General features: G+C 31.8%; 2 protein-coding genes across 2 annotated transcripts; both read left to right on the top strand.

Annotated features, from left to right (window-relative positions):
• The first annotated feature begins 2,209 nt into the window (after positions 1-2,209).
• Positions 2,210-8,059, top strand: LOC101506765 (uncharacterized). Its single transcript, XM_004503501.4, has 9 exons — positions 2,210-2,490; positions 2,570-2,675; positions 3,247-3,428; positions 3,774-3,919; positions 4,505-4,596; positions 4,742-5,028; positions 5,271-5,334; positions 7,037-7,096; positions 7,382-8,059. Exons 1-9 carry the CDS (start codon positions 2,351-2,353, stop codon positions 7,571-7,573), a joined length of 1,269 nt encoding a protein of 422 aa, XP_004503558.1. The 5' UTR covers positions 2,210-2,350; the 3' UTR covers positions 7,574-8,059.
• Positions 8,060-8,865: 806 nt separating this feature from the next.
• On the top strand, positions 8,866-12,127 carry LOC101506440 (pollen receptor-like kinase 1). The gene is made up of 3 exons (XM_004503500.4): positions 8,866-9,709; positions 10,085-10,690; positions 11,000-12,127. Exons 1-3 carry the CDS (start codon positions 9,028-9,030, stop codon positions 11,605-11,607), a joined length of 1,896 nt encoding a protein of 631 aa, XP_004503557.1. The 5' UTR covers positions 8,866-9,027; the 3' UTR covers positions 11,608-12,127.
• Positions 12,128-13,065: the final 938 nt, after the last annotated feature.

Below are 13,065 nucleotides of genomic sequence, written 5' to 3'. Positions count from 1 at the left end.
TAGTTAGAAACTTAGAATGTGATGCTATTTTAACAAACATAATTAAGATATTAAAAATTAAATATTTTAAAGTTGAGAAAATGAACTGAGTCTATAAAAAAAAAAAAAAATTAGGGACCACACAGGTAATTAAACATTTTTATTTGACTTTTTGAAAAACAATATATACTATCGTATCGATGATGATGATGATAATAATAATAATAATTATTATAGTAATAATAATAATAATAATAATAATAATCATAAAATGTAACATTAAATTTTAGGTAATTTAATATATTTAAAATATATAAAAAAAATAATTATACTTAATTTATTGAAAATAAATTCATTACTTAAAATTGGATAGAAGTATAATATCTAATAATAATGATAATGATGGTAATAATATTTTTTGACTAAATAATAATAATAATATAGATCGACATTTTAGATATAGTTTGACAATTTAAAATTATTCACAAAAGATAATCTAAAAAATGCTCAGTCTTATTTATTTGTTTGAAGTAAAAGGACTGTTTGTTCGGAGTAAAAGGACAAAGGGGGAGTTGGAGTGATAAGGTTGGTTTAACTTTTCTTTTTCATAAAATTAACAACTAATTATTAATATTAATTATTAGAGATAAAAAATGATGAAGGGGAAGTAATATTTAAATTATATATGTGTTTGGTTTAATTTTTAAAAGAAAATGAGAGTAAAATCGCTCTTAAATTTTATTTTGTTCTCCATTCACCTTGAGAGGATTTGGAAAGGAGATATACGATTAAACATACTTCAAAATCATTTAAAATTTGTATCCCTCCTTTAAACCAAATACATTTTTAATTTAAATCTCTCTTCTCCATTCCTCTCCCTTATTATAAATGGAACAAATCTCTACTTCTCTTCCCTCCTTTTTTTCCGTTAAAATCTCGTTCATTCTCTGCTCTATGTTAAACCAAACAAATCCTGAAGTATTTGATGCAAGGTTGCCTATAGGCTATAATTAGACGTTAAATTGATAATTTATTATTTATAAATTGATGTGGACATAAAAAATATTTTGACCAAATTATACTATTTGGTTCTTTAAGTTATTTTTAGGTTTCAATTTTTTTTTTCCATTTTGATCTTATAAGTTATAAATGTTAATCATTTTTTTCCATTACTAGTTTTTCGTTTAATTTCGTCAAATCTTTCAAATGTGACAATATGTGTAGGTGAATGTGTGTTGGGTTCAATTATCTTATAGATACATGGGTTTGGTCTTTCAATATTTTTCATTTCTTATACAAATTATGGATTTTAGATTTCATTCTTCTTCAAGTAACAAGGAAAATTGATTATCAAAATAGTAAGGATTGGTCAAAATATTAATTGATATATGCAAATTGACAAATACATATTTAAAATTATAAAATGTCATTCGAAAACGTTTATTTGCAAACATTTAGAGATTATGACATGACACAGTTAAATAGACATATCACATTCTACAACGATCACGCACCCGTGACAACTTAGTAATGACTAATTTTCTTATGAAATTTTAGGTCATGTTAGAGACAAATATATCAATAGTTGCAATGGTACATTAACTAATTAGTGACATATTAGTCTTTAGTGTGGTAGTTTTGACGTGAGATGAATTTGGAGAGGTGTTATATTCAAATAATATGCAACATTATTGTGTTTAGTGGTAAATGTTAACAAATGGTTGATTTTGACCAATTTATTTACAATTTTAAGATCCTTTTGAGCGGACAGGGTGAAAAATAATATTGTAAATAATGTTTGTTTGATTCGATATTTATGATGAGGCGAGAACAAAATTTGTCATAGACCTTTGCTTTCACTCTCTTATTTTTTTTTTTTGCTGATTAAGAAAGGTAAAGACAAAAATTACTTACAAATCATTTAAAATATCTCATGTTTTCTTAAACCAAACATAATTTTAATTAAAATATCTATATTTATTTAAATTGAGCAAAATTCTACTTTTTTTCCACCTATTCATTGAGAATAAATGTGAAGGAGAGATATATACAAGAGAGATACACAATTAAAATTATATATATATATATATAAAAGAGAGATACACAATTAAAATTAGAATAAAAGAAAAGACTAATTAAAAAAAATGAGTTTAATGATTTGATTAAATATAAAACGGCGGAAAAAAACGGGTTATAGGTCTAGGACGGTACATTGTGTTGAAGTTGGATAGGATAAGTTGCGATAGAGATCTGGAAATTGTTGAATGGAATGATACAAAAAGAACCACTCAACAGTGACACTGTGCTGTGCCCCTGTTTCAATTTTCAATTTTCTTAACAGATGCTTAGTTAGAGAGCATAGTGTTTCTGTATGCCTATTGCCAAATACCCATTAATTGGTTCCTACAGACACATTCACTCACGCCCATTCCACACTTTCATCATGGATATTAATAATCATGTCCATTACAATCACACTCATCCCTCCAAATACACTAGATGGAACGCTAGGTAACTACCACATTACATATTTTCATTTTTCATATTTCACATTTCACGAATTCATTTTATTTAATTTCTTGTTTCACAGGGAGAGCTTCGAATTTATGTATGCAAGGCCTTGGCAACTAGTCAATGATTTCTATTTGAATGCTGTCCGTGGCAATTCCTCTTTGCCGCTTCTATTTGGAGTTCAGGTCAACCCTAATTTCTTTTCGTTTTACTCTTTTAGCCCTATTTTCCTGCCTTCCATGCAATACAATGTAATTCTCACAACTTGCTGCTTTATATTTCATTGGTGTTGACACTCTGACACGTCAACACCAACACTAATTTGAGAAAATAAATTAATTGAATGTAATCAAAGTGTATGTCTGTGTCCTACATTGACCTGTTGGACACAAGGGCACACTTTTGATCACAGGTGTCGGTGCTACAGAGTTTGCACCATCAACATCATGGTTTTAAATCATGGTCAAGGCCGCGTTAGTATCCTTGATATTATAGAAAATTGCTCTTAAATACAGCTGATGCTGTCACAATCACTATCACAGGACAACCGTAAAAAAACTTTGACTTTGAGGCCCTAACTGCTGTTGTGGATCATTTTTTAGAACCTTGGTTAGCATTACTATGAAAATATGTTTTGAAGATCGTGATACTCCACACTATCACAGTGTACTTAAAATAAAAAAGTGTGCATGATTGGTGTATGCCTTTTAGTTTTTGTATGTTTATTATCATTCTTAATTATTGATTTTCTAACAGACTGTTCCTGATCACGACGATTCTGGAATTTCAGTACTTTCTGATAAGACTGAGTTGGAAAAAGGTGTATCCAAAGATCGTGGTGGGAGGTGGGCAAGAATAAATTTCAAAATTGTTCTTTCGTATCACGGGGAGTCTTTTGATGGCTGGCAAAAGCAGCCAAGCTTGAACACTGTTCAAAGGCAAGTTTCTTCTTGCAACATACGTGGCCTCGAGCATACTACCATCTGTATACATGCTTTAAAAGATCAACTTTCTCCTTTTGTACTTTTTTTTTATAAACCTTTTGTACTTGTTTTAAGTTGCATATAAATGTATTTGGCAAAACCATGATAGAATATAACATAGCACAACTGTTTCTCCCGTCTCTTCCTTTGCTGCTTCATGCCCTCCCTCCTGGATCCAACATGCCTTTTATTTTTGTTACAATATTAATGTGGTAAAAAGAATTAGGTATGTTTAAATGAGTTTCTTTGGTATTGGATTGTCACTCTTCTTTTTGCTCTTCTACAAATTTCTTGTTACAGTGTAGTAGAAGCATCACTTGGTAAATTTGTTGATGAAATGAAAACTCAACTGCTCAAGGAGAAAGGTTTGCCTATTGAAGGTTGTGCTTCTGTTGCTGGTCGAACAGACAAAGGAGTGACGGCCCTTCAACAAGTTTGTTCATTCTGTAAGCCATTTCCCTATTCTTATCAATGCTTTTGATATGTCTGAACCTTCCTATTTGAGTTGCTAGTTGCTACATACTCAACATGAAAAAGACAACTGGAGCCCCAAAACCTCTCTTATAAACAGTTTTATGACAAAGATGTTTAGCACTTCACGAGCATTTGTTTATGCGCTTATAGTTATACAATCCAACAGTCAATCTTTTGATTCCCATCTAGAAATTTATGACTTCAAATGTGCTAAGGTCCGACTTCATTTGGTATGGTATCTCTGATGCCTAAACATGCTAGATGTCTTTGGCTGGTTTGGTTCCACTTAGCAATAGCAGATGCCTTTTTAACATGATTTAGGGTCTGTTAAGTAATATCAAGTCACCTATAACATTTGTAATGAACACAAGCTTTATAATCTTGTAGGAAATAGCTCCAATTATGTAGTAGGGCTATATTTGTCATTGTTTGTATACCTTGAAAAATATAAATTACAGAACTAGTTTTTTTGGATTTATGGACGAGTACATTCTCTTTTTGCCCTCTGTGGGAGTTGATCAAACCTTTCCTCCTAATGTATGGTTCATTATGCACAGACACTTGGAAGAAGGATATTAACCCAAGAGATATTGAAGATGCAATAAACGACGGGGCACCAGGAAAATTAAGGGTCATATCTGTACATGAGGTAATATCCTTTCAAATAATATATGCAATGTGAAGCTAATGTTGAAACAATTATCAGTTGCCATAAATACAAAGAAAAAGAAAAAATGGTTTACTTGTCTTACATTTATAAACGCGATAACAATAATAAATGTGAAATATTGTAGGTATCACGTGCCTTTCATCCGAACTTCTCTGCTAAATGGAGGCGTTACCTTTATATTTTCCCACTCACTGATGAAGGGGATAAGGACCAAAGCGGTAGCAATGAGGAGTCGTGCGACAGATTTATATATAATGAAGTTTGTGATTCTGTCAGCAAGGACGAGTTAGAAAACGAAATGAAATCATATGTGTTCAGTGTAAGGAAGGTGAACCGGCTTTTGCAAAAATTGGAAGGAAAATTGCTATCCTACAAGATGTTTGCACGTGATACAAAAGCTTCAAGAAACGAGTAAGAACTTAATACTTCAATTTCTATCTCTGCAGTGCGCATTATAGAAACTTTCACATTATACTTTTGGGGAGGTAGCAAATTTTATTGGTTGTTTGATCTATCAGTTAAGCGATAATTTTTTGTTTGACAGCACTCAAGGAATAGCTAGCCCACCTTCAGATTTCCTTGGTGCTAACATTACTTTTTAAGAGGGGAACTGTCCTTCAGTGAGTTGACTTATGACTGTCATTCTGTTTCAGTGGTCCACCAACAGAGTGTTTTGTATACCATGCTCGAGCTATGGAAGCCAGATTGCCTACAACTGTGAGCGTCTTTATTTTTAATCTCTGTTCTTTTTTTGTAATTTTTTAATTTCCTTTATCCCTATTTTGTTGCCCTCAATTGTTATTCTAAATTCGAAGCTATTTGAGATTGTGTACTTGTGGTATGTTTTTCTGTGCTGGTGCGCGTGGGGCTTGCTCCAATTTGCAGAGTGTGCACACCAGCGCTCTCTACTCTAAGCTTCTAGTTAGCTCAAAAAACAGATTCCCCTAAGTTGGGCTTGGGCATGCGTGTTTGTGAAGATACATTGGTTGATCTGGAGACATGCCCACTACTGGTGTATGGATTTTGTTGTCTACCGTGCCCAAGTTCTATTAAACCACTAAACAGATCCACTTTATTTCTTGCTTATCTTCACATTTATCCTTTCATGTGATTTAAGCAGAACATTACTGGCAGACCAAGCTTCAAAAATTCTAGTCATATTCATTAGGTGAAAAATGGATTATTCATGATTTAACTTATCAGAATAGAGAGGGTAAATTTGTCTAAGTAAATACTGAATAGGGGGTGTAAGGGCAATTCCTGACAAGTGAATGGACATGCATTTGCTGATTGCAAGTAAGGAAACTACTATCTCATTTTACTTTACTTTAAAAATTTATAAATGACATGAATGTATTGAAGTTCGTTTGTGATGGGTTTCTTGGTGGTGGCTTGAGCTGGGTTAACCTCAATATAATTTCACACCATACTTTGCTTTTTTTTGGGGTACTTTGGCAAGTGAAAGTGTCAAGGTGTTTATATCCCATCAGAAAGAAAAAGATGGGTGGAAAATAGTAACATACAAATAAAAATTAAGTGAAGACAACAATCTGTTAATGCCACTTGACATTAGTCGCAACTTTTTATTTTTATTTTAGATACGCATTGTTTAAATAATTTTTTTTGTACGATCGGAATCTTCTGAGATAATATATGCTAGAAGTGTTAGAAAAGGACTTGAGAAACTCCTGAATTTTACATTAGGTTAGGTCTCAATGATTTTGCTTGTTTTTGGCCTAGCATGGGGCTCTTCAGCTAGCAATATAGATATATGGTCATGTCTCCTACGGAAATAAACAATGGAATCTTGTCAACGAGCTGAAGGTTCTGTCAAATTATTTCTGTTACCAAACCTTGACCATTTAGTCCAATCTGCATTGAAATGGATTGAGCTTGATATTGTTGGTTGCCAATTAGCCTTCCTACCAAACGTGTTTGATGCATCCAAGGACGACTTTAAGCATGTCTTTCTGATTGGAGGACACAAGAAAACATGCAAATTATGCTTTTTGTCTATGGATTTCATTATCAACAGATTTCATGTGTTCATAATATTTGTGGTTTCATGATTTATATGCCATTGTCTTCTTTCTCTTCATTTTGTTTTACATAATCTTGACAAAAATGTCTTTTCAGTTTTTTTCTTCTTTTTTGTTTCTGTGAAACATTTAACTATGCCAAGAAACCCTTGTATTAGGTTTGTACATTCAAAAGCTATATGAATTCTTATGTCAATATATTTGTATTTATTGCATCTTACAAGACATCTTTTAAGTCTTTCTTGTCTTTCCGAGTGACAATGGGAATTTAATATTTTATAGTTATGTTTTAATTCAGATTCCTTAGTTTTACTTTTACCAAGTTCTTTGCTGTTGAAGAGAAGCTTATTGATGTTTCATTTCACTTGTGGCATTTCTAGGATAATGGAGAAGCGAGGGTTATGTGCATTGAATTAGTAGCTAATCGCTTTTTACGCAAGGTAACCATTGTTTATTTTTGCTTTCCTCAGGAAACATATTAACTGAAGATTTTGGCTTCTCCAATTTGGAACAATCACACCAATGAAATTTGTTTATTTAAACATGAAAGTAAAGCATAAGTTTTATTGAATGGTTAATGTAACTCAATATGAATATAATTTGATATGCTAACATGGCTCAGAGTAAGACCTTTATCATTCTAAATATTAACATGTTGATGCTTCAAAAACAAATGAATCAATTTAAAGGACACGGGCATTATATTGTTAATCACATTTTTGCAGATGGTTCGAGTGCTTGTGGCAACCACAATTAGAGAAGCTGCAGCTGGTGCTGAAGATGATGCCTTGCTAAGGCTTATGGATGCCACATGTAGACGTGCCACTGCTCCTCCAGCACCTCCTGATGGCCTATGTCTAGTTGATGTAGGATATGCAGAATTTGACCAGAAAAAATGCTTCATCCTGAAAGAATAGAACTTTGTTAAGTTGTAAAATAGTGAATATCTATGAAGAGATCATTTTTTTAAATGACTCCAAAGGGTCAATCTTAAAAGAAAAAACATGGAGGGAGCTTAGTGCAAGCGGAACTGTGTGTGAAAGATAAAAATGTCAGGTGATCAAAACGAAAGTAATCACATATGTGAAACACGAAAACTGTGCTTAAAAAAGGAAAAACCAAAACCGCATTGATCTTTAAGTCTTAGTGCTGGGAAAAAAGTGGAATGGGAGTAATTTGAATTCCCTATAATCGCGCATCCACGATCGAAACTTGTATTTGGGACCAAGTTTACCGGATGGGAGCAACATTGCAGAATTGTTGATCAATATCGAATGATTTAGATTGCAGGACTGCGCCAAATGCATGATTCTTTTGTTGTAGGAATTCAGATCTGAATTCTCTCTTTGAATTTGTGTATTGACTTTACTTTTCTCATTTAATTTAATCATCCAATCAAACAAGGGTTGCATCCTTATAGTTAATTTTATTTACTTATTTATTTATGATCTTATTGTTGGTTTTTGAGTATAATTCATAGTTACAAATATATACATATAGGTCGTATCATTTTAAAAACCGTCACTGTGAGTCTGAAGCATTATTCACCAACTTAATAAAAAATGTCTATCTCTCTGTAAGTATTCGTAGGTATAATGTTGCTTGGATGGATGTTTTTGTTTCCTGCAACTATCCTTCTTATAGTAATTAGATTTAATACCAACGAACCGGTTTATCTATTTTTTAATAAAGATTTTGGTGATTAGATTTCTAATTTATGTAATAAATTACTAGAAATTAATCATACGAAAGCAGTATATAATCAATTTCAGATTTATTTAAACACAATTAAATAATTTTTTTAAAATAGTTTATTTAAAAAAAATCATTATATAATCTGCATGGGCTAATATCATATATTTAATAATAGTAAGTGTCAATCATAAAGTTAATTGTTAAAAGTATAATATAATTTGTTATTTGTAATAAATCTTTGTTTTAGACATTAGACAAGTTAGTAGTGCACAAGAGATGAAGTGTGAGTGGTGTGTTATTGCTGTGAAAGGTTGAGTCAGAAGAACAGAAACCTTAAAAATAGGCATAGAAAAAGTGTTGTTGAAGGCTGTCCGAATAGTTCTAGACATTGTTGTTATGCAAATGCAAAACATGAAACATAGGACTTGGTCAAACTCTGTTACCTTAGTCTCTCAAAATAATTTCTATTCTCTGTCTCCTATTCTTGGCTTTTCCTTTTCCTTTTCCTTCTTCTTTCTCTCTCTTGTTTCAATGCCATCAAAAGTTTTGAACCCTCCAAGCCTTTCTTCTTCACCCCTAGTAGCTCCTCTTCTTTTTATCTCCATTGAGAATCAAGTCCTTCTGGAGGGCGCGCACGCCGCCCATAGTGCGTGTGTGCCATCTACCCTTTTCCACTATGGCACTCACCACTCTTGGGAAGAATAATAACACAACATTATTGTTCATCACATTCTTTATATTGTCATGTGTTGTTGAATCATCTTATGCTGCTTCTGACTCTGAAATACTCCTCAAGGTTAAGGAGAGTCTACAAAGCAGTAAAAATAATGCATTTCTGTCATCATGGAACACATCATCATCTCCTTGTAATGGTGATCATGCAAATTGGTTTGGTGTTCGTTGTTATCAAGGTAAATTGTGGGGTTTGAAGCTTGAAAATATGGGGCTATCAGGGGTCATTGATGTTGACTCTCTTAGGGAGTTACCATTTCTTAGAACAATTAGTTTCATGAATAATGATTTTGATGGTGATTGGCCTGAGATTAACAAGCTTGTTGGTCTTAAATCAATTTACCTTTCAAATAACAAGTTTTCAGGGGAAATTCCTATGGAAACTTTTGAGGGTATGCAATGGTTGAAGAAAATTCATTTGTCAAATAATCAGTTTACAGGTCTTATTCCATCTTCTGTGGTTTTGTTGCCAAAGCTTGTGGAGTTGAGATTGGATGGAAACAAATTCACTGGTCCTCTTCCTCATCTTAGACAATCCAAATTGAAATCTTTCAGCGTAGCTAATAATCAGTTGCAGGGCCAAATTCCTACAACTCTTAGTAAAATCGCCGCTTCTGCCTTTGCTGGTGAGTAAACAATTTTTGAATTAATATCACAATGCATGTATATTTTAGTGGAAGCATGTTAGGTCTCTAAGTGAGGATAATGTACACAAATACTCGTCTTAGTGGAATGTCTCTTATGTAATCTCTTGTGAAAAAAGCGATATTCTATTCTTGTTGGTCTATCGTCTCGAACAGGATTAACTCCTATAGAAGGATAGTAGTGGATTTAACAAAAGTTAGACATTGAGTTTCACATAAATATATGGAAATTGAGAAGTAAAGTAAATCTATGATAAGATGCTTTGATTTTCTTTTGTATTATTGATATGGATTAAAGTATAAGTATATGTAGTAGCAACAATCTTAACTAATATATATGTATCAAATAATGAGCAGGCAATGAAGATTTATGTGGAACCCCATTGGCAGCATGTCCTTCAAAGAAACCTTCAATTGCAAGTATTTGTGTGGTTGTTGTGGTTGTTTGTGTGGCACTGATAGTAATTGCAGTTGCTGTGATATTCATCCTTCATCAAAGAAGAAAGCGAGGACCATCATCGTCTCTAGACAATCCGCCTTCGGGCGCGCACAACAACAAAGTAGGACGTGTGAGGGACGTTGGTAATGAAAGTCATAGATCATCAAGATCAATAAGTTCCAACCATAGTAGAAGAGGTGATCACATGAAGTTGTCTTTTATAAGAGATGACAGAGAGAGGTTTGATTTGCAAGAGTTGTTGAGAGCCTCAGCTGAGATTTTGGGAAGTGGTTGTTATAGTTCTTCTTATAAAGCTTCTTTGATGAATGGACCAACAATAGTGGTAAAGAGGTTCAAGCAAATGAATAATGTAGGGAAGGAAGAGTTTCAAGAACACATGAGAAGGATAGGAAAGTTGAATCATCCTAATCTCATTCCTCTTGTGGCTTACTATTATAGAAAGGAAGAGAAGCTTTTGGTTACTGACTTTGTTCAGAATGGAAGCCTCGCCGTTCGCCTTCATGGTATGTCGTTTTATTCGTTTCTTTTTAGTGTAGTGAGTTTAAAGCATATCTCAAGTGAGTTAAACGAAATTTTCCTTTTTTCATCAAAGACGAGACTTCTTTTTTGTCTGAAACCTCCGGTCTTCAGGAAAAATGACCTCTGGCAACTTGAAGTTCAGTCAGAAAATAAGTAAAGTTTAATAAAAAATTGTTTTAACTAGAAATCGAACTTCGAACAAACAATATCTAAGATAACTTGTGTGTGTATTTGATGAGTAATATAATATGATTTCCTTATGGTATGTATAATGATTTTTCTTAAATTTTCAGGACACCAAGCTCTTGGAGAACCAAGCCTTGATTGGCCAATAAGGTTGAAGATAGTGAAAGGCATAGCAAGAGGACTTGAATATCTATACAAGGATATGCCAAGTCTAATAGCACCTCATGGAAATCTGAAATCAGCAAATGTTCTTCTAACTCAAACATTTGAGCCACTCCTCACTGACTATGGATTAGTCCCAGTTACAAACCAAGAAATGGCCAAGGACATAATGGTAATTTACAAATCACCTGAATATTTACAACAAGGAAGAATCACAAAGAAAAGTGATGTTTGGTGTCTTGGAATACTAATTATTGAGATTCTAACTGGAAAATTCCCTGCTACCTTTTTACAACAAGGTAAAGGAAGTGAGGTGAGTTTAGCAAATTGGGTTGATTCAGTTGTACCTGAGGAGTGGAATAGTTCAGTTTTTGATAAAGAAATGGGTGCAACAATTAATGGGGAAGGTGAAATGGTAAAACTTTTGAAGATAGCAGTGAGTTGTTGTGAAGGTGATGTGGATAAGAGATGTGATTTGAAAGAAGCTGTAGAGAAAATCCAAGAAATTAATGAGAGGGATAGTGAGGAGTTTTATACAGCTGATATGAAATGAAATTAAAACAAACAAACAAACATAAAATGTTCATGTTGAATATTTGAGATTACCTTAGTTATTTTCATATCCCTTTTAAAAACACTGCCACATATAAATATTAAGATATGGATTTACCCAGGGCATATATTCTTTTCTCTTAATCATTTTATCATATGATGTAATCATGAAGGAAAATGCTTCTTGTCACCAACAATATGTTCACAAAAAGATCATGATAGAGAGAGCAAGTAAATGTCTCAATTCATCTACATATGTATTCTCTGTCAAAAACAAAATCTAATGATTTATATTTGTCATATTTGTCTCAAAGACAAATACAAGTGCTCTCTCTAGGAAGAATTGAAAGAAAATAAATGAAGGGAAAGGAATATGGCATTTTGTGGTTGATGTTTTACTTTTTGATTAACATCTTTTTTGGATTTGATTGTAGTAACAAGGTTAACAAAAGCTTGTACTGTTTTTCACTTTTGTTCAACAAAGATGTATAGAATGCAGAATCTGTATTCTCTCAACTTAACCTCTCGCAGACTTTTCTTTTTCTCTTAATTTTTAATTTTTTTTTAATTGAAAATTTATATCATATAAATTAAATATGTAAAATTTTGCACGAATATGAGCATTTGAAATGTTAGTGAAATATATTAAAATTACGTCTTTTGTATATTTATTTAATACCATTAAATTTTTGAGTCTTAATAATATGTAAAATTTTACATGTATTATCTATATGATATTATCTTTTAATTTATCGATTTTTTTTGAAAAAAGATAGTAAAATTAAAAGAAATAGAGAGAATTGAGAGATTGATAAAAATTATGATTGAGATTATTTAAATGACTAATCTGCATGCCACCTTTGTGTGGTATGATAGAACTAAGTTCTTTGTAATTTTTTTTAACAATACCTTATTTTTTGCAGTATAAAGGTCTAAAGGAAATACTATGATCACCAAAAAGGTCTTATTTTTTAACAATATCTTATTTTTGACAAGAAAACCATATTCTTTTTTTTTTTCACCAAAAAAGAAAATAATATCCTATATAGTGTTATTTACGATTTATATAAAAGATGAAATGATTTTAAAATAAAAAATAAAAAATGAAATAAAATCATTTACTAATTACTATGTTTGGATGATAAAAGTTTAGTAAAATAAATTGTACGAATTCAAGAATTTGATATTAGTATTCAAATGATTTTTTATTTAATTTTTATGTGAAATTCAAAATTTAAATCTTGATTAACAAGTTTTTAATAAAATATAAATTTTCTTGAAATAATTCGTTTTCTATTTTATTCAAAACTTATTAATCAAGATTCAATAAAATAAAATTTGTTTTTGAAATAATTCATTTCTTATTCAAAACTTGTTAATCAAAATTCAAAATATTAATTTTACCTAAAATAAAAAATAAATATTACTCTCTCTTTTTCTAACAAAAGGAGCTATTTTT

The sequence above is a fragment of the Cicer arietinum genome, chromosome 6 (assembly GCF_000331145.2).
Source record: "Cicer arietinum cultivar CDC Frontier isolate Library 1 chromosome 6, Cicar.CDCFrontier_v2.0, whole genome shotgun sequence".
Lineage (NCBI taxonomy): Eukaryota > Viridiplantae > Streptophyta > Magnoliopsida > Fabales > Fabaceae > Cicer > Cicer arietinum.
The sequence above is the reverse complement of the archived record's forward strand: the minus strand, read 5'-3'. Positions and strand labels throughout refer to the sequence as shown.